Consider the following 22521-nt stretch of genomic DNA (forward strand, 5'->3'; position numbering starts at 1 on the left):
ATTTTTTTGCTACCCACGCCCCCACCTTCCAACTAAGGACCAACCAGAGAAAGCCAACTATGCCCACCAAACCATTCACATAAGAGCCCCAACTTTGAGTTAGCCTGCTTCCATTTTCCCCATGTCAACAATCTCCAGTCAGAGCATGCTTGAAGCCTTCCCCTTTTTTTCACTATAAGGCTTTCCCACTTTCCCTGCCTGCTTTGGAGTTTCTGCCAACGGCCAGTGATGATGGTTGACTCCCTTGCTATAGAAAACTTTGAATAAATAGCCTCTGTTCTGATTTGGGTAGTCTTCATTTACTCCCATACCTGATTTCAGTTAAAGAGATGGATAAAATATACTAAGAAAAGGCTATAGATATAAAAGTTTATTTCCTTTGTACTCTAAATACTTATTGTCTAAAATGACAAGGTACTGTAAAAAGGGTGAGAGGGAAGAATTCCACTGAGTCACACAGGGATGAGACTTTCAAAGCTAAGCTTTGAGGGCAGGCATCTCTTATGATTAAGGTGACTGAGAATTAGAAGGACAAGAGAGCTCAGTGCCTGTAGAGAACATGCTGACGTAAGAGGGGACACAAGAGAGGTTAACATTCTGCTCCAAAAAAAAAAAAAAAAAAAAAAAGACTACAAAAGACAAAGATATACTTTAAATGATTAGAGGAAGCTGAAAGTGCTCTAAATCTCATAGATTAGCACAATAGATGGATATAGAAAGAAAGAGAGAGCAACTACCATTGTTCTAGTCACTGGATGGTATAATTTGAAAATAGTTTCATGCTTCCGTATGTGCTTAAAATTAGAAGACAATCTTACAATGCAAAGCTGGCAAATTATATGCAAAGAACTCTGTATACATCCCACTAGTTTATATAAGTAATTTAAATTACCCACTCTATGACTAACAACACATTAAAGTTCCCTAACCTATAGCTCTCAGCTTTAGCACCATCTTCCTGGAAACTCCCACACCATGAGAGCCAAGTGGAGGGAGAAGCAAATACACAGGCTGAAGCGAGAAAGAAGAAAGATGAGGCAGAGTTCCAAGTAAATGGCCAGTGTATACATCCATGGAAGCCACAGGAGCAGAAACAAGGAAAGCTAGAGGCCAGGGACACTGGTAAAAATTGTTGGACAGCATGCCTATTTTCTAGAAATTGATTCAATGAATCTAGAACATTGCCATCTTATCACAACAACTACCCTTGAGAGACCCACCCTGCTCGTACCAAAACAATCCCTTTTGGTCCTGTGCCCTGGACCTGTAACTTTTGGGACTAATTCTGCTTTAATTTGTGGCTGAATGTAACACATGTACAAAATATCATCTCTTCTGCTGTCTTAGCTGAAGAAAAACAAATTCCCCAACCTATAAATAATTTTAGAAAATATTGTTACAAACCAATTTTATAGCTTTTCTTCTCAATTCCCATTCATTCCACTCATATGATCTCATAATCGTTGGTGGCAATATGTGCGTATCTGTTTGTGTGCTACTTTCACACTTTGTAATTGGTTTTATATGATGTTTGTCAACATCTTTCATCTAAAGAAATGAAGTTCTGTAATTAGTATTTATTAAAAAGCAGCATTATTTAGAGATAACTAAAAACAAACTGACAAAAAGATTAGAAAAATAAGAATTTTCAACATAGAATATACTCATAAAGACAGCAGAGAAAATAAGCTAATAGTAGTGAACTAAATGTGATAATTTTCCTGGGCATTATGGCTTTCTTTGTACCTGACTTTGTGAACTTAATATGGGAGGTATATTTTGGGAGGGGAAAACCTAACATTCATTCAAGTCAAATGCCCCTCTCCAATTTTCACAGTTGGTAGCATACATGAATACTTTGTTGAAAACTGACTGAAGTTTAAAATAGCCATTAAATGTTAAATATGAATCACATTTGTTTAAAGTATCAAAACATCTTTAGGATATATCTAAACCCCACACTATGCATACACTTGATTTTGTTTTAGTTGGATATTTTGATTTTCTGCTGGGATACCCACAAGCTCACTATTAAAATATTAAATATTAATTCCAGGCTAAATAAGATATGATTGTGCTATATATGAAGTTGCTGGAGAGGGTGGTAGAGGTTTAAGGAACTCAGATCATAGTGCACAGGAGGGACAGATTAACTTTTTTTTTAATTCCAGTGTAACTAACACAGTGTTATATTAGTTTCAGGTGTATAATATAGTGATTCAACAATTCTGTACATTACTCTGTACTCATCACGATAAGTGGACTCTTAATTCCCTTCACCTATTTCACCCATCTCCTCACCTACCTCTCTTCTAACAACCACAAGTTTGTTCTCTGTATTTAACAGTCTGGTTTTTTTGTCTCTTTATCTCTTTGCCCATTTGCTTTTGTTTCTTAAACTCCACATACGAATGAAATCATATGGTATTTGTCTTTCTCTGACTGCCTTATTTCACTTGGCATTACATCCTCTTGATCCATCCATGTTGTTACAAATGGCAAGGTTTCATTCTTTGTTATGCCTGAGTAATATTCCATTATATGTATGTGTATATATATGTATATGTGTATATATATACACATATATGTGTATATGTGTGTATATATATGTATGTACATATACATACACACATATATATGCCATGTAAGATTACATATACATATGTACATATGTACATATACATACACACACACACACATATATATATATATATGCCATGTAAGATTAACTTCTTACTCAAATCAAACAGCAGATAATTACTGATTGCCTACCACCTAACATAAGATATAATTTTTTTTGCCTTCAGAACGATGTTGTGATATAGTTGGGTAGATAAAAACATGTTGCAAGATGATTAGCAATATTACACAGTACAAGTAAATGGCAAGTAAATAATTATAAGAACTACAGCTTTGAAATATGAAGGGAGAAAACTCACTTCCATAGGTACTTAAGGTCACTGAAGAAGAGCTGGGAATTAAATACACAGAAAGAAAGGAAAAAACAAGACCCAAAATATAGGGGAAAATTGTTTAATGGAAAACTATGCATTATCTACATATAGCATACATTTCTGATGATCTGATTCTAACCTTTCACTGTCTTTGAAGTATCTTACAACTCTGTAAATTATAAATAAGTGGTGGCATGGTCAAATAATTCTTGTCTATAGACATGCAAATTCATAATTCCTTCAAGGTTTTTTATGGAACCTGACAATATAAATTCTCAAATTTATATGGAAAGTAAAGACTCCAGTGTAGCCAAGATCCTTTAGAGAGGAAAGGGTGGGAGAACTTACTCTACTAGGTATCAAAACTTACTATAAAGCTATAGTAAGATATAGATACAGGAATTTTTTAAAAATTGAACTGAATAGAATAGAGAGATTAAAAATTAAGCCTGTGCATATAAGACACTATAGATATGGAGGAAGGAAAGAGTACTGAACAAATGGTCTGGGAAAATTCATTACTCAAATAGAAAAAAAATTAAAACTGGATCTTCACCTCCCAATAGACACAAAAATCAAATCCAAGTCAATTAAAGAGTCAGGTGTGAAAGGCAAATCCAAAATCCATATTTTTTTACAAACAATATAGGAGAATATTTTTATGATCTAAGATACATGAAGATTTCTTAAACAAGACAAAATTTGAGACGTGAAGAAAAGATTAATAAATGACATATTAAAATGAAAAACTTTCATTCATGAGAAGACATCACAAAAAGAATGAAAAACAGAGGGGTGCCTGGGTGGCTCAGTCGGTTGAGCATCTAACTCCTGGTTTTGGCTCAGGTCAAAGTATTCACATAGGCTACCAATTGTGAATATTGGAGAGGGGCATTTGACTTAGGAATGAGTGATGTTAGGTTTTCCCCTCCCAAAATACACCTCCCATATTAAGTTCATGGGTTCAAACCCCATATATGGGGTTCTGCGCTAGCAGTGTGGAGCCTGCTTGGGATTCTTTCTCCCTCTCCCTCTTTCTCTGCCCCTTCCCTGCCTGTGCTCGCTCTCTCTCTTTCTCAAAATAAATAAATAAGCTTTAAAAAAACAGAATGAAATACAAAACTGGGAGAGCACAAGCCAGTGGAACACAATTAAAAGCCTAGAAACAAACCCATTCCATATGAGAATTGTTAATTCAATGGAGGGGTCATCATACTGAGTGGGAAAACCATGTATTAATATTAGTATCACCAGTCACTGCTGGGATCACATACAGTTTTAGAAGTGGGCACAGTAGAAAATAGAACTAAAACCATTAAGCTTTATTAAGATATAATTAATGAAACTAGTAATTATTTTAAAAAAACTAAATGGTACTATGAATGGGACAACCTAATATAATAAACATAAAAATTCTTTTATTATTTTAATTCAATTCCAGTTAAAATCTCAGCAAGATTTTGGGGGAAACTTAGCAAATTTATTAAGAAAACTACCATGCATGACTAAGACAATTTTGAAAAAATACAAGGCAAAGGAAAGAGCTTGCCCTATCAGGTAATAAAATATATCAGAAAGTATTATCTTACAACTCTAAGTTATCACCTGTGTTATCTGTGCTAAGTTCTTTAATTTTAGATAAGGAAATCCTACAGACTCAGTTATTTATCTAAACGTAGTCTTTCTCTTCCAGATTTTTCCAGTCTAATTTATCAATTTGACTCCTTATCTTGTTTTCATTATTCTTTGTGGATTTCATTAGTTTCCTTCTTCGGGGTGAATCTCTTTCCAATAGCATTAAAAGCCCTCTTCTGATCCAGTCTCTGTTTGGATTTTGGAACTATTCTACAACAAGGTATAACTTTCTAATTAACTATACTTTTAAATGTCATAAATGCTTAAAATACTGACTCTGCTTACCTGAGAATATGGAATGAGGGTTTCGAACTGTTGATGAAGTTCCAGTAGCTGAATTAATTCTGCATTTTTTTTTGCTTTTTCCTTAATTAAATCAATGTAATTTTCAGGACTTTCTGCAAATAAATATGCAGCATCTCTGGTATTAAAAGTGTAATACTTTTCTTTATATTTCAAAATTCCAATTGCTGGATTTCCTGAAAATTAAGAAAAGGAAATGAATGAGATATAAAATAGTAAGTGATTCTATGTTTGTAATACATCCATAGAATCATCCCCTACATACTGCATATTTAACATATGACTTATGCATATTTAACATGTTTTCATTTTGTTAAAATGCTACAATTAGCAATTTTAAATTATACATTTTGTTAAATTCTATTTTATGTGAAATTCATATTAAATTAATTTTAACGAATGGTTTTATGTAAAAATTATTTTACTATACAGATCTAAAATATTTGAAAATCTTTTATGAGAAGGCACGTAGTCATCTCGTGGTTTCAAATCTCCTTTAACTAAACTAACTACTACAAGCATTGTTTTAAAAGTAATTTTATAAAAACTACAAAAATGGGACAACTTACCCAAAATACGTTTCCTTTTTTTTTTAAGATTTTTACTTTTAAGTAATCTCTACACCCAACATGGGGCTCAAACTCATGACCCCAAGATCAAGAGCTGCATGCTCCACCGACCAAGCCAACCAGGCATCCCCAAAATACAAGTCTCTATGTTAGAAAGTATTTCCCACTGTGAACAGATACTACAAAAATAAGGGTTATTAAATATCCACATAGTTGGTGGGAATTATATATGAAACAATAGTACTGCCTTATTTATTTTTTCATTTGTTCAACAAAATTTATTGGCCCTATTCCTGGCACTAAGGAAATAAAAACAAAATTGCTGCTCTCAACAAATCAACAAATATACCATAGGCCAGAGAGTACTGCAAAAAAAGGTTAAAAATAAAGCCAAGGGGCACCTGGCCAGTTAAGTGTCCGATTCTTGATTTCAGCTCAAGTCACGATCTCAGGTCATGAGATTGAGTCCCGCATTGGGTTCCACGCTGGGTGTGGAGCCTGCTTAAGATTCATTCCCCGCCCCCCTCAAAAAAAATAAATAAGCTTGTTAAACACATAATAAAAGGAAGAAGGGTGTGGTTGATATTTTAAATTGGGTGATCTAGGAATGCTAAATATAATGAAGGAGCAAGGTATGTAGCTATCTGGGGGATAGACAGAGTTTTCCAAGTAGAGGGAATAAATAGCAAGCATAAAGGCTCTGAGGTGAAAATGGGCTTGAGATGTTCAAGAACAACAAGAAAGCCAGTGAGGCTTGAGTAGGCAAGGGAAAGTGATTGGCAATAAAACCGGTGTAGTCATTGAAAAGGATCCTAACTAGTTAGTAAGCCTTGGGATTTAAGTCATGTGGTCTGTAGTCCTGAATGGAAGGAGAAAAGTCCTACAGAATTCCTCTGAGTTAGTGCAGTTTGCTGCTGCCCAGAAAATAATGTAGCAAACAGAAATAATGTAGTGAACAAAGTAGTCAGGGCTAGCTTATTCAGAGAGGATTCTGAAACCCATAGCCCCACAAGCTCTTCTACTTTCCTATTTCTCTCTCTTTATTAGAATCCCAGATAGTGGAAGCTTGAAGGGGACAAACAGACCTCCTATACTAGAAGCCAGGCTCTCCTGAACCTTAGCCCATAGCATTTTCAATTATATCATGCTACCTCTGTCATCACCCTACAGCTATGATTCTTTGCGTTTGTGTCTCTTGTGACTCCCTTCCTTTCTTATTTGTGATGGATGGATGGATGGATGGATGGATGGATGATGCATGGATGGATGCATGGATGGAAGGAAGGAAGGAAGGGAAGAAGGAAGGAAGAAGGAAAGAAGGAAGGAAGGGGAAAGAAAAGGAAAAGAGAAGAGAAGAGAAGGAAAGAAAGAAACCATCTATATTCCATCACTTCTTATTTCTTCACGGCTTTTGATTGTTACCCCCCCACCCCCACCAGTATCACTAACCCTCATGGGGCCTCAGAATACTACTCTCTCAGCTCCCTATGGTAAACCTCTTACTTCCATTATGAAAAATCTAATACCATAAAAAATGAGTCAGGGGCATCTTGGTGGCTCAGTCAGTTGAAGAGTCCAATTCTTGGTTTTGGCTCAGGTCATGATCTCACAGCTCGTGAGTTCGAGCCCTGCATTGGGCTCTGTGCTGACAATACAAGAGCCTGTTTAGAATTCTCTCTCTCACCTTCTCTCTCTGCCCCTCCCCTCACATGCACTCTCTTTCTCTCTCTCAAAAATAAACTTAAAAAAAAGTCAGTATGCATGTTCTCTAGCCTGTATGTAGTTCCTATAATTCTTTCTAATAAAAAAAGTAATATCCAACTACAAAATATAACAAAAGAAATGACAAAGAAAGAAGAAAAGGAAAAAAGAGGTTAATGGTGTAAGGTAAATCAGAAATAATTTTGTCCAACTGTTTTCATTCTAGCCCTAGCTGACTTTTTATTTCCAATTCACACAGCACTTTTTGGATAATAATTTATTTCACCTCAATTTCTGACTCACTCTTTGTTAGGGGAGAAGCTCTAGTAATATATACAGAGAGATTTTATTTGATAAAATATTGGCCATTTCCTTAGGTGGATCTGACTTATACAGAAATCCTGATCTATGTTAATAGAACACAACCATAAAGCAACTGAGTATTTTTTTAATCAACATAATCAGCCAAATTAGTGTTGCTCTTTCAACTAACTACTTTGGAAGATGATCTATTTTAGTAACGCCATGTGAATTTCTGGAGTCCCTCATTGGCCATATGAGTCATCCCTCTTTTATGATAATGTAGCATCCAGATTTCATTATATACACATTCTATCACTTATTTGTTTTCGTTTCTAAATGTGGAAGCTTCATGAATTTGCATGTCATCCTTGCGCAGGGGCCATGCTGATCTTCTCTGTATTGCTCCGATTTTAGTATATATGCTGCCGAAGCGAGCACCTCACTTATCATTTGTGTGTAATTCTTGCTTATGTCAGTCCACCAGATTATTCTGTGAGCACTTCAAAGATGAAGATTTTGGTCTGGATCATCTTTGTGGCTCCTTTCCTAGTTCACCGTCAGATCCCATAAAGTTTTAAAAAATGATAAGTGAAAAAAAAAAATGAATAAGTGACAAGGACGGCTTTATTTAAAGAAAAAATGGGAAGTCAAAGCAATATCATTTCCCACAATATACCTGGAAGAAGAAGACCATCTGTTGTAGCAAATGTATAAGCACAAAATCCTCGATACTGAATTAACAATTTATCAAAATTGGCCGTTGTTTCTGGGAAAAGCCATTCTTGTTTTCTGAAATCCACCGGACGTACTCTATCTTCTAAAATAAAAGAGGACAAGAAAAACTTCAGTCAAGGAGAAGAGTAAACAACCCAAGAAAATAAGCAGAAAAGACTGGCTGTTGTGTGACTAAAATAGAGAGAGATCAACTTCATTCAAGACTGTATGGCTCTTCATAATACACTAGGTGGGCAAATTCTTTAAATGTGATGCTCCTATACTAGGACTATTGTTTCCTGAAACAGCTGAGAATGTTCTGAGCAGAAAGCTTCAAGGAAATCTCTCTTAGTAATTTAATTTTGATAACAAGGTGCACAATCTTTGTTCTTTACACTTTTAAAAATCCTTCCTAATGGTGGCTGGCTTACTTATTTACATGTGATAAACAAATAGTCCACATTTTCTACACAAACAAAAACACATATCTGTAAAACATTGATCCCAAAGGTTCTTAGCTTTGGCAATCCTACTATACTTCTGGGTCTGGCTCTACATCAAAACAGCAATACCACAAATGCCCTTGTGACTACAACTAGAAGTAAATGCATACTTTGGGGAAAATAAATCTTCCTTCTTTTTTCCTGATATGCCTGAAAGTCTCAAAACAGAGAGGAGATGTGGCAAGTGTTAATTAAATTCTTTTAGAAGAACATTCAGTCTCCCAATTCACTGGAGCAGTAACGTGATAAATAGTGTTCTGGTGAATAAAAAGTTGTGACATATAGTGGAAAGTGACATGTTTAACTCCAAGAAGTAAACTGTCTTGCCAATAATGGTGAGTTTAATATCTACTGTTGAAGTAGTTTAATATTTACTGCTGAAGTGACTTTAACCTTTTTTTAATTTTTTTTTTAACATTTATTTATTTTTGAGAGAGAAGAGAGCACGAGCCGGGAAGGGGCAGAGGGAGAGGGAGTTACAGAATTCAAAGCAGGCTCCAAGCTCTGAGTTGTCAGCACAGAGCCAGATACGGGGCCCAAACCCACGAACTGTGAGACCATTACCTGAGCCGAAGTCAGACACTTAAACAACTGAGCCACCCAGGTGCCCCTAAGTGACTTTAACTTTTTAATTTCACTTGGTATTTGTGTAGATATGCTGTTTTAATAAAATAAAATAAGTAGGAAAAACTTTAAGTGGAAGGATGCTTTTCAGTCTTTCTAATTTAGTTTTCAAGTTTATTTTTTAAGTCCAGTAGTTGAAGAATGGAAATTACAACTTCATTTTTATTCTCCACTTATACAAAATTTGAATTTGTAAAAGAAATTTAGAGAGTAAATTATCAAATCTCATTTTCTGGAAAAAACTTTCTTTTTAGGCAACAATGCCCAGACTCTATTTTGGCATTTCTCAAGAGCTTCACATTGTCTTTAAGACAAAAGATACCAAAAAAGTAAAAAGCAGTTTGTTGATAAAGACAGCCTTCTTATAAGAATCAGTGCATCTCTTAAAGGGTCTAAAATAAGCTCAATTTTACAGGGATAAATTTCATTGATTTATAAATTTCAGCCTGAATCTGAGGTAGATATATGGCAAATGACATGCTAAAGAAATAGAGCTCTAAATATGGCAAACATTAATATCTTCTCCTACTATAAATCAATAATAAGATCACTAAGACTACAACAGAAACACATAGGCAAGGAAAATCATTGTTAACCAAAACCCTGACAATAACATTAAGAGTGCTTATTACTGGGGGCACCTGGGTGGCTCAGTAGGTTAAGCAGCCGATTCTTGATTTTGGCTCAGATCATGACCTTGGCTCAGATCACGATCTCATGGTCTGTGAGATCAAGTCCTGCATTGGGCTCTGCATTTATAGTGTGGAACCTGCTTGGGATTCTCTCTCTTCCCCTCCCCACTTGCTCTCTGTCTCAAAATAAATAAATAAACATTAATTTTTTTTTTACAAAAGAATGCTTATTACTGGATAGTAAGGTACTTAGCTTACATATTTTCTGTTTCCTGCACTTTTCATAATGAACATTAGTACTCTTTTAATCAAGAAAGATGTTTAATACCTTATCAAAAGGATAGAGCATGAAAATTTTAAAACAAACTTTTTTCTGTTTTTTAAAAACAAACTTTATGCTCAACATGGGGCTCTAACTCATGACCCCAAGATCAAGTGTTGGATGCTCCACTGACTGACCCAGCCAGATGCCCCAAGCGTGAAAATTTTAAAAGAGTGCCTTTATTCTAGAGGCACTTTTAAGAGGAAGAGGAAGTCAAGGATGGTTTCTATTACCCATGTGTTCCTTCATCCTACACACATCAGTCTTCACAGTCAGCCCATCAAGAAGATTCTGCATTACTTTCTCAGGAAAGAGGAGTTCATGAGCACCCAAGAATGGCTCAAGGTGAGTTGTCAAATTACTGAGGACACTAATCAAAACAGTTTCATCCTGGAAGCTAGTCCACAGATTGGAAAGTGCAATGAAGATGGGCTGAAGAAAAGAATGTTTAAAATGTAACTGTTTAATAAAATTACAAATCACTGTGCTCTTAAAAACAAAAACAAATTTGTGTTAGTAAAGAAATTCTTCCTGAAGACAAGTCAAAGTCTTGTGAAGTTAAACAATAAAATCTACATAGCAATAGGATTCATAAACTATGAGAAAAAAAACTTGTATTTTATTTCAAACTATTCATGTTGGTGTGATTGCCATAAAGTTAATTTACTCCCCCCCCAAAAAGCCAAACACATTGATCACCTAAGAAAGATTTATGGATGTTTGACCCCAAAAAGCCAAGAGGAAAATATCTTCTTTTTGTAAAAAAGCTAAATATGACTTATTACTATTAGATTTATCTGGTTCAATCATGATTAAAAGAACCTGAAAGTCTACAGATATATCTTGAGGCATATCTTGTGAGCTGCAAGTTAAAGATTTTAGATCAGTGAGATAAAAACTTTTTTTTAATGTTTATATTATTTATTTTGGGGAGAGGCTGAGAGAGAGAGAGAGAGAGAGAGAGGGAGGGAGGGAGGGAGGGAGATTGGGGGAGGGGCAGAGAGAGAGGGAGAGAGAGAGAATCCCAAGCAGGCTCCGCATTGTCAGCACAGAGCCCGACACGGGGCTCAAACCCATGAACCATGAGATCATGGCCTGAGTAGAAATCAAGAGTCGGATAATCTAACCTACTGAGCCACCCAGGTGCCATGAGATAAAACGTTTTTTATTCATACTAAAGGTCACTGACTTATTGAATAAACATATACAGAAACTAATTAGGCCCTACTAAAAAGTAAAACAACTTAGCCTTTTGTTTCTTGGCTTTTAAAACCTAACATTGGGAATGGTTACACAAAATTGTCAATGCCTCAAAATGCTCTACAAAATACTGCATATGCACCCTACACCTCCTTTGGGCTACCAGATTTGCCCCTAAGATGGTACAGATAATCAGAAAGTCAGTGTAAGTGCAGGCCTGGTAAACACAGGGATTATCCTCTGTCTCTTCATAAAGGACACAAGTCACATCACCCCTTGGCTGAAGGCAATCTCTAACCAGCCACTGTGAACGTGTTCTCAACACTGCATTACAGATTCGTTTTGTTGCCACAGCCCGTGCTGGTATTATGGCTACCATAATATATACCTGCATTTCCTTTAGTAGCAACTGTCTGCAGAGGGAAGTCCCGCATCCAACTTACACGGTTATTACAAAACAACCATAAAGAACAGGATCAACTTGTACAAAAACCAATGTCATATTTTTAGTGATTAACTATAATTATGATTACTTATGATTCGATTGTATAGGACTCAAAGGTATATTCACTCTTAAGCAAGGTCAAAGTTGATGGCAAATACTTACAAAGACTTGTGATGTTGGGACAGCAGTCTTTGATTTTACAGTCATTTTTAATTGTTCCAGTTGGGCTCCTAACTGCTTTATCATCATTTCTACTTCTTGAGCACAGGTAATTATATCTGACTGTGAAGACAACATAATTTGCATTAATATTTTTATAACGTCACTAAAAAATTCATGTGTTTTAAGCCCTACCTGCTCCTTACATCCCCTGAAGTTAAGCACAATGGGAGCAGAAATTCTATTCTCCAAGGTATCTGCAAACCAAGAACAGTGCTGGTGTGCCAACGGCACTCCAGAAATATTTGTTGGATAGGTGAATCTTTTGAAATACAATAGCTATAATTTTTTCCCAAAGGTATTCTTTTTCTCAAGGTGTTCTTTGACAGGCAGTATAACTACATTCCTGAGAAGGGGATCCTACGACACAACTTTGTTCATCTGTTATTTTCCCACTCCTTAATGATAAAATTAATGAGGTGTTCCTCTGAAAACCATTTTGATACCAAGATTTTTTAAAATTACATCCAAGAATGCAGAACATCTTAAAAATCACGTCACTGAAAGAAAAACAATGTATTTCTGATATGACAATAGTAATCTGAAAATAAGGTATTAAATGCTGAATCTGAAATAATTACTAACATTTATTCTATGTGCTAAGCATCATAGTAAATACTTATAAGTACAAAAAGGAAGTAAGTATAAATAAGAAAACTAAGATGTATGTAGACAGGTAAGTAAAGTGCCCAAGGATACACAGCCAATAAAGGGTGGAATCATGGTTCTATCCCAGACCAATGGAGCCCAGAACCCAGCTCTTACCCATTATATTGTACTGCCTAAGATGTGACCAGAAATAGCGGTGGTATGGGTTTATCAGTACATTGTAAAAGAGTGACAGTTACTTGAAGAGAAAAAAAAATGTATTTGACTCTTCAAATATGAGCCTAAGTATATGCTTTACTAGACTATTTTTTTTAAGTTTATTTATTTTGAGAGAGAGACAGAGAGAGAAGGGAGTGCATTGTGCACCCACGAGCAAAGGAGGGGCAGAGAGAGGGAGGAAGAGAGAGAATCCCAAGCCAGCTCCATGCTGTCAGCACAGAGCGAGAAGCGGGATTCGATCTCACTGAACGTGAGATCATGAGCAGAGCAGAAATCAAGAGTCAGACCACCAGAATGAGCCACCCAGGAACCCCTACTAGACTATTTTTAATTGACAAAAATATTACTTCATTTAAAATATCAAATATTATTGTATTTCAACTAATGAAATATTTTATTCACAGATATTAACATGCATCCTGTTTTAATTTTACCTATACTTTTCTTTAAGCATCTCCTTCCCCTTGCTACATGCTCCATGTAATCCTATCTATCCCATCTAATAGGTCCCTTGCCTACCTCACAGAGTTTTCCCCCTTGTTTGTTAGTTTTGTTTTAGAAATCAAATATGAAGGGTGTCTGGGTGGCTCACTCAGTTAAGTGTCTGACTCTCAGTTTCGTCTCAGGTCATGATCTCAGTTTCATGAGTTCAAGCCCCACGTCGGGTTCTACGCTGACAGCATGGAGCCTACTTGAGATTCTCATTCTCTCTCTCTCTCTCTCTCTCTCTCCCCCTCACTGTCTGACCCTCCCCACTCATGCGGTCTCTGTCTCTCTCAAAATAAATAAACTAAAAAATAAAAATAAAATATGAAAATGGGGTCCTTAAAGTCTCTTCAGATTTGTGCAACAGCAACAAGAAACAGAAATAATATGCTCTCTAAAGTAAAAGTTACATTCAATACATAACTTCATTAAATCTATAATTGAAAATACTCTAGACTTCCTTCCCAGAGCTATGTTTTCAGAGGACACCGACAGAGTAGGCATACAGAAATACTTGATTTTTCCTGATTATGACCTAAAACAATCACTCTGTTAACATTTTATCAAAAAGAACTTGTTCACAACTATGTGGAAGTTTTAGTGTAAAGTGGTCCTCACAAATAAGTAGAAAGATAGTCTGTGTTCATGGACGGGAAGAGTTAATATTGTTAAAATGTCCATACTACCCAAATCCATCTATAGATTCAGTGCAATTCCTATCAAAATTCCAGTGGCATTTTTCAAAGAAATAGAAAAACAATCCTCTAACTTGTATGGAGCCATAAAAGACCCCCATGTACCCAAGCAAGCTTAAGAAAGAAGAACAAAGCTGGAGGCATCATGCTTCCTAATTTCAAACTATATTGCAAAGCTATAGTAATCAAAACAGTATGTTAGTGGCATAGAAACAGACACATAGATCAACAGAATACAGAGCCCAGAAATAAACCCATCATATACGGTCAACTAATTTATGACAAAGAAAGCAATAATATACAATGTGGAAAGGACCGTCTCTTGAATAAATGATACTGGGAAAACTGGACAGCAACGTGCAAAAGAATGAAACATACAGAAAATCAAGTCATATTGGATTAAAGACATGAATCTAAGACCTGAAACCCTGAAATTTCTAGAAGAAAACATGGAGCAGTAAGCCTCTTGACATCAGTCTTGGTGATTATTTTTTTGATTTGACACCAGAAGCAAAAGAAACAAGAGCAAAAGTAAACAAGTGAGTCTATAACAAACCAAAAAGCTTCTATACAGCAAAGGAAACCATCAACAAAATGGAAAGGCAACTTGCTGAATGGGATAAAATATTTGCAAGTCATATATCTGATAAGAGGTTAACATCCAAAGTATACAAAGAACTCCTATAAATAAACAGCAAAAACAGCAGCAGCAACAACAAGAACAACAAAACCCGAACAATCCAATTAACAAATGGCCAGAGGATCCAAATAACATTTTTCCAAAGAAGACATACAAATAGCCAACAGGTACATGGAAAAATGCTTGACATCACTTACCATCAGGAAAAAGAAAATTAAAACCACAGTGAGGTATCACCTCACACCTATCAGTATCAAAAGATAAGTGGTAACAAGTGTCAGCAAAGATGTGGAGAAAAGCAAACCCTCATGCACTGTTGGTGGGAAAATAAATTGGTGCAGCCACTATGAAAAATGGTATGAAGATTCCTCAAAAAATTGAAAATAGAACTACCACTGTAACCCCTATCAAAAAAAACACCAGCATTCTTCACAAAGCTAGAACAAATAATCCTAAAATTTGTATGGAACCAGAAAAGACCCCGAATAGCCAAAGCAATCTTGAAAAAGAAAACCAAAGCAGGAGGCATCACAATCCCAGACCTCTAACTGTATTATAAAGCTGTAATCATCAAGACAGTATGGTACTGGCACAAGAACAGACACTCAGATCAGTGGAACAGAATAGAGAACCCAGAAATGGACCCACAAACATATGGCCAACTAATCTTTGACAAAGCAGAAAAGAATAGCCAATGGAATAAAGACAGTCTCTTGAGCAAGTGGTGCTGGGATAACTGGACAGCGACATGCAGAAGAATGAACCTGGACCACTTTCTTCACCATACACAAAAATAAACTCAAAATAAGACCTAAATCTAAGACAGGAAGCCATCAAAATCCTCGAGGAGAAAGCAGGCAAAAACCTTTTTGATCTTGGCTGCAGCAACTTCTTACTCAACAGGTCTCCGGAGGCAAGGGAAACAAAAGCAAAAATCAACTACTGGGACCTCAATAAAATAAAACGCTTCTGCACAGCAAAGGAAACAACCAACAAAACTAAAAGGCAACCAACGGAATGGGAAAAGATATTTGCAAATGACATATCAGATAAAGGGTTTGTATCCAAAATCTATAAAGAACTCATCAAACTCAACACCCAAAAAACAAATAATCCAGCAAAGAAATGGGCAAAAGACATGAATAGACACTTCTCCAAAGAAGACATCCAGATGGCCAACTGACACATGAAAAAATGCTCAACATCACTCATCATCAGGGAAATACAAATCAAAACCACAGTGAGATAACACCTCACACCTGTCAGAATGGCTAACATTAACAACTAAGGCAACAACAGATGTTGGCGAGGATGAGGAGAAAGAAGATCTCTTTTGCACTGCTGGTGGATCTGTGATTTTATCTTACTAGGAAGTTAACAGTTTAGTCTGCCTTAGTTTCATAAATGGTGTTAGGGCTGGTAGGAATGCAAACTGGTGCCACCACTCTGGAAAACAGTATAGAGGTTCCTCAAAAAATTAAAAATAGAACTACCCTACAACCTAGCAATTTCAGTACTAGGTATTTATTCAAGAGATACAGGTGTGCTGTTTCGAAGGGGCACATGCACCCCAATGTTTATAGCAGCACTATCGACAATAGCCAAAGTATGGAAAGAGCCCAAATGTCCATCAATGGATGAATGGATAAAGAAGATGTGGTATATATGTACAGTGGAATATTATTCAGCCATCAAAAAGCCATTTGCAACTATTTGGACAGACTGGAGGGTATTATGCTAAGTGAAATTAGTCAGTCAGAGAAAGACAAATATATGACTTCACTCATATGAGGACTTTAAGATACAAAACGTTCAAAACAATAAACATAATGGAAGTAAAATTAATATAAAAACAGAGAGGGGGACCAAACCTAACAGACTCTTAAATATAGAAAACAAACAGAGGGTTGCTAGAGGGGTTTTAGGAGGGGGGATGGGCTAAATAGGTAAGGGACATTAAGGAATTTACTCCTGAAATCATGCTAACTAACTTGGGTGTAAATGAAAAAATAAATTAATTTAAAAATAAATAAATAAACTTAAAAAATGCAAAAAAAAAAAATTAAACTACCATATGATCGATTTAGCAATTCCACTTCTGAGTATATGTTCAAAGGACATAGGCACCCCCATGTTCATTGCAGCATTATTTACAATAGTCAAGACATGGAAGCAACCTAAGTGACCATTGATGGATGAACAGATAAAGAAAATATGGCATATACACATGGGTGTGTGTACACACACAGACACAGACACACACACGCACACACACACACGCACACACGCACACACACACTGGAATATTATTCAGTCACAAAAAAAAAAGAGGGAAACCCTGCCCGTTGTGACAACATTGAGGGCATTATGGGCATTATGCTAAGTGATATAAGTCAGAGGGAGAAAGACAAATATTGTATGATCTTATAGGTGGGATCTACAAAAATAAAAATAAAAAGCAATTTTTTAAATACAGAGAACAGACTAGTAGTTACCATAGGCAGGGGGTGGGCCGTGGGTGAAATGGGTGAAGGAGATCAGAAAGTACAAACTTATTTGTAAGATAAGTCCTGGGGATATAATGTAACAATATGGTGACTATAGCTAATAATACTGTATCGTATGTTTGAAAGTTGCAGAGAGTAAATCTTAAAACTTCTCATCACAAGAAAAAGGTTTTTGTAACTATGTGTGGTGAAGGATGTTACTTATTGTGGTAGTCAATTTGCAATATACACATACACTATGTGTATGTTGTAAATCACTATGTTGTAAAACTGAAACCAATATATGTTATGTGTCAATTATATTTCAATTTAAAAAGCCAGTTTCACTTAAGAATATCTTTGACAATGCACAGGGCACCTGGGTGTCTCAGTTGGTTAAGTGACCGACTTTGCCTCAGGTCATGATCTCATGGCAGCTCATAAAGTTCAAGCCCAGCCTTGGGCTCTCTGCTGAGAGCTCAGAGCCTGGAGCCTGCTTCTGATTCTAGATCTTCCTCTCTCTCTGCCCCTCCCCCACTCTTGCTCGCACATGCACTCTCTCTCAAAAACAAATATTTAAAGAAGTTTTTAAAAAGAATATCTTTGATGATGCAGTAAAAAGTATTAATTTTACTAAATCTTGATCCATAAGTACAAGCAAGCTTTTTAACAATCAGTGAGATGGGATGGAAAGTACATATAAAACACATCTGCTGGATATTAAAATGCATAGTTCTCTCAAGGAAAACATTTACTGATTGAATTTTGAGCTGAACTACCATCTTTGCTCCCCGCAGAACATGATTTTTACTTGAAGAGCAATTGACTGACAAACTATGACTTTTGAGCCTTAGCTATTTGGCAGATATTTTCCTGAAATAAATGAAATGGGTCTGTCACTTCAGGAAAACAAGAGCTCTGGTTGCCAAAGATAAATTTTGCATTGTGAAACACTTGTATCTGACACCATGAAGTTGACAGCATCCTAACAAACATATTTCTCATGAGACTGTTGGTGAAAAAAAATAAAAATAAAATTTGTCCTCTAGGAATGCTATCTCTTTTTAAAAATTTTTTGTTCAGGGGCACCTGGGTGGCTCGGTTGGTTAAGCGTCCGACTTCAGCTCAGGTCATGATCTCACGGTCCATGAGTTCGAGCCCCGCGTTGGGCTCTGTGCTGACAGCTCAGAGCCTGGAGCCTATTTCACATTCTGTGTCTCCCTCTCTCTCTGCCCCTCCCCTGTTCATGCTCTGTCTCAAAAATAAATAAATGTTAAAAAAAAATTTTTTTTTAAATTTTTGTTCATAATGAGTCAAAAAACTGCTTTGGAAAAGCATATGATGCCAGCATGCTTCTTCCCCACTCTTTTTTTTTTTTTTATAAGAGACAGCATCTCGAGCGGACAGCATCCGCTCTCGAGCAGAGAAGGGGCAGAGGGATAGAGAGAGAAAATCTCAAGCAGGCTCCACGCTCAATGTGGAGCCAGACACGCTGCTAAATCCCACAACCCTGGAATCATGACCTGAGCTGAAATCAAGAGTTGTACGCTCAACTGACTGAGCCACCCAGATAGCCCTTCCTTTTAAAAGCCACCCATTCCCTTTTAATTTTTAACCCCTTCCTTTAAAAGCCACCCAGTCCCTTTTAATTAATAAATTCCTCATAATTTGTTCCTTTTAATTAATAAATTCCTCATAATTTGTTCCATGGACATTTTCAACAAGTCTAAAACAAACATAAATTCCACCTACCTGATTTTTTTTTTTTACTGGCATTATCAGGAAAAAATCAAGAAGTCTAATGTTGTCTACTCTGTGAATAGGCCCTGTGAACATAGCTTAGGGAGAAGAAATCTACTAAAGTCTTGACTTACACATTTTACGAATGTTACATGTGAAATGCAGCATTTACTTGCACCATAACAATGAGTGGCTTTCTCTGGTGACTGCCTTGCACTTCAGAGCCCCACAGAGGATGGAATTCTGTTCCCTCAGCTAAGATAGCCAACAAGACTGTGATCACCCCTCCCTCGTCTCTTTCAGAATATCTGAATTTGTTGCGGGGCCTGGGTGGCTCAGTCAGTTAAGTGTCCGACTTCAGCTCCGGTCATGATCTCGCTGCCGTTGAGTTCAAGCCTTGCAATAGGCTCTGTGCTGACAGCTCGAAGCCTGGAACCTGCTTCAGCTTCAGACCCTGTGTCTCCCTCTCTCTCTGCCCCTCCCCAACTCACACTGTGTCTCTCTCTGTCTCTCAAAAATGAATAAACGTTAAAGAAATGTAAAAAAGAATATCTGAATTTGTTTCCTGAAGCAGATAAAATCCTAATAGAAAATAAAATAACTACCTTACCCAGGCTATAATTAAATTTTTTAAATGAATGTTTACATAAACTTTATGTAATATTGGCAAAAAAAAAGTTTAAAATCAAATTCAAACCTTCAAAAAGTTATATTAATACATCCTTTCAAATAATGTGACTTTAGAAAAGAATATTCACAGATTTCATAGATAGGAAAAATTCTTAGCTCAACATAAGCTGACATATTTTATAACTCAGATATAATACCGATTAAACCTATATCCATTCTATAACAAGCAACCTTAACTGTAACTCAGGTAGATTGATGGGAGAAAATTGGATATTTAAAAACAAAACAACAAAAACACCGATTAAGCCAAAAAGAGTCAGATGATTAAGAGAACTCATTCTGACCCTGACTAAAGTTAGCATAAAACAGTCACAAAGAGTGGGGACACCAGAAAGTTAACTTTCTCACCAGAGTAAGCAGCAAAGGGCTTAGACCTGAGATACTGTCTAGAAAAATAAGAGCTCTTCAGTTTGTTCTCCTCCAGAAATAAAATCAGAGCCATTGTGCTTAAGTCCTAACAACAATGATGGTGGCAATAATAAACATTATCTGGGGCCCCTGGGTAGCTCAGTTGGTTAAGCGACCGACTTTGGCTCAGGTCATGATCTCACAGTTCATGGGTTCAAGCCCCATGTCGGGCTCTGTGCTGACAGTTCAAAGCCTGGAGCTGCTTCGGATTCTATGTCTCCCTCTCTCTCTGCCCCTCCCCTGCTTGTGCTCTTTCTCTCTGTCTCAAAAATAAATAAACATTAAAAATTTTAAAAATAATAATAAACATTAGCAGCAACAGCAATTTGTTGAGCGCATAACTATGTGCCGGGCACTGTTCTACCTTACTTGTATACTGAAGACTATCAATAATCCCACTTTACAGATGTGGAAACCAAGACAGAGAAGTTAAGCAATTTCCTCAAAGACACGGATTGAGTAAGTGGCAAAGTCAGGATTAGAACACAAGCATTCCAGTTGCAGAGCCCACACTCATTGCTTATATACTCTACTCACTGTCCCTCTAGCTCTGAGGATGAAAACAACAATGAGACTTTCAGACTGGAAATTAGCTGAGCATGATCCACAAATGAAAGCTCTGAGAAGATGCTACATAATGGATGACATTCTCGACAACATCCTTACATTATGTGTGACAGTTTCTGAAGGTTCTTTCTTATGGTATCCCTTCCAAACACAGATGATGAAGTCAATGTGAAATTCTTAATCCTACAGATCTACGTGTACTTCAAGATAAACTGATTATAAAATCCTCTCAGTATCTGACTATCTAGATAAGGCTGATAGCCACAAGTCAATGTTAGAGGAACATCCACCTAAAGAATAATTTGGTTTAGGGGCGCCTGGGTGACTCAGTCGAGCATTCAACTTCAGCTCAGGTCATGGTCTCATGGTTCATGGGTTCGAGCCCCTCATCAGGCTCTCTGCTGTAAGGAGCCTGCTTCAAATCTTCTATCCACCCCTCTCTCTGCCCCTTCCTCTCTTTCTCTCTCTCTCTCAAAAATAAACATTAAAAAATGATTCTAAACCATTAGAATAGCTGATTTACAATCCTCATCTCTGAAGGCAATTAGATAGTTGGCCAGTTGTGAGGACCACAACCTAGTTTCTTGCCATGAAGTCACGTCATCTGGATGTCTTTCTTTCTATTCCCTACAGTGAAGGTAAGGAGAGAAGATAGATCAAGTGCATCCAGAAGGAGTATCAAGTCATCAAGATACGAATTAAAAACACATCCTGTTCTGTCCTTCAAGACACTGGTATTCACTCATATGAAAGACAGTTCACTGACCCTGAGTCTCACAGTTATTGGAAAGTAGACATTGTGTAAAGGTAAACAGTGACCAGTGGGATGAATGTGTTAATTAACTCAATGGAAGAAACACTTTCACAATGTATACATACATCAAATCATCACATTGTACATTTTTAATATCTTACAGTGTTGTCAATTATGTCTCAATAAAGCTAAAAACAAAAACAAACAAACAAACAAAAAACATTGACTGGTAGGAACACAGCTCACTGTCAAGATGCAGTTAACAAACTGTGTCCCCTAGAACCCTAGGGTGGAATGGGGACGTTCCTTGGTGAAAAGGTCCCTCAATCCTTTCACCTAGATACCTGTTTTATACTTTTAGGGTTCTGAGTAAAATTGTATCTGAATGTGCTCTGCCACTTTTTAAAAAAAGTTTAAAATTACCACTTTACCATATTTTCCAACTATGTGGGGTTACTGTCTGGCTTGTTCAATAGATCTAAAAATACTAGAAATAGGGATGCCTGGGTGGCTCAGTCAGTTAGGCATCCAACTTCAGCTCAGGTCATGATCTCATAGTTTGTGAGTTCGAGCCCTGCATCAGGCTTTCTGCTGTCAGCACAGAGCCTGCTTTGGATCCTCTGTCTGTCTGTCTGTCTCCCTCTGCCCCTCCCCTGCTCACTCGTGTGTGTGTGTGTGTGTGTGTGTGTGTGTGTGTGTGTGCGTGCTCTCAAAAATAAACATGAAAAAATACTTTAAAAATAAAAATATTAACAATAAAAATCTTTTCAACCAATTTTTGCAAGAACAATTACATAAAAATTATTTGGCCAACTACCTGCCAAAATGTACATTAGATACTTGCTTTGCATGAAAACAATACAGTATTACTTACATACACACACACACACCTCTGCTTAACTACAGCATGCTAACAATCATTCCACTGAGCACCAGAGACAATCAACAACTACACAAATAAATTCCTATCAATATTTTTCATTAAAATAAAAATCCAGCTTCCCCATTTCTATTTTAGTTCTCAGCCCAACATATGCAATATAAACCGAGCAGTTATTAAGACTGTCTCCTGTATCAGTAACCTGATTCTACCTTTTGTTTAA

At 36.6% G+C, this 22521-nt stretch overlaps 1 protein-coding gene and 1 non-coding gene across 8 annotated transcripts in view; both read right to left on the reverse strand.

Moving 5' to 3' along the window:
* Positions 1–22521, reverse strand: part of CFAP206 (cilia and flagella associated protein 206) — a 42640-nt gene that overhangs the window by 9054 nt on the left and 11065 nt on the right. For 5 of the 7 annotated variants that reach the window (XM_027057291.2, XM_015069526.3, XM_015069525.3 and 2 more), the window contains 5 exons: positions 12068–12187; positions 10494–10692; positions 8142–8282; positions 4875–5068; positions 1405–1548 (listed from right to left, as the gene is read on the reverse strand). In XM_027057291.2, the coding sequence (XP_026913092.2) occupies positions 1405–1548; positions 4875–5068; positions 8142–8282; positions 10494–10692; positions 12068–12187 (798 nt within the window). The remainder of the gene's footprint in view (positions 1–1404; positions 1549–4874; positions 5069–8141; positions 8283–10493; positions 10693–12067; positions 12188–22521) is intronic. The other 2 variants (XM_053222484.1, XM_027057290.2) reach the window with 2 other exon arrangements.
* Positions 7797–7903, reverse strand: LOC113599042 (U6 spliceosomal RNA). Its single transcript, XR_003419779.1, has one exon. It is a non-coding gene; the product is annotated as a U6 spliceosomal RNA (small nuclear RNA).

This window comes from Acinonyx jubatus, chromosome B2 (genome assembly GCF_027475565.1).
Source record: "Acinonyx jubatus isolate Ajub_Pintada_27869175 chromosome B2, VMU_Ajub_asm_v1.0, whole genome shotgun sequence".
In the NCBI taxonomy this organism is placed as follows: Eukaryota; Metazoa; Chordata; class Mammalia; order Carnivora; family Felidae; genus Acinonyx; species Acinonyx jubatus.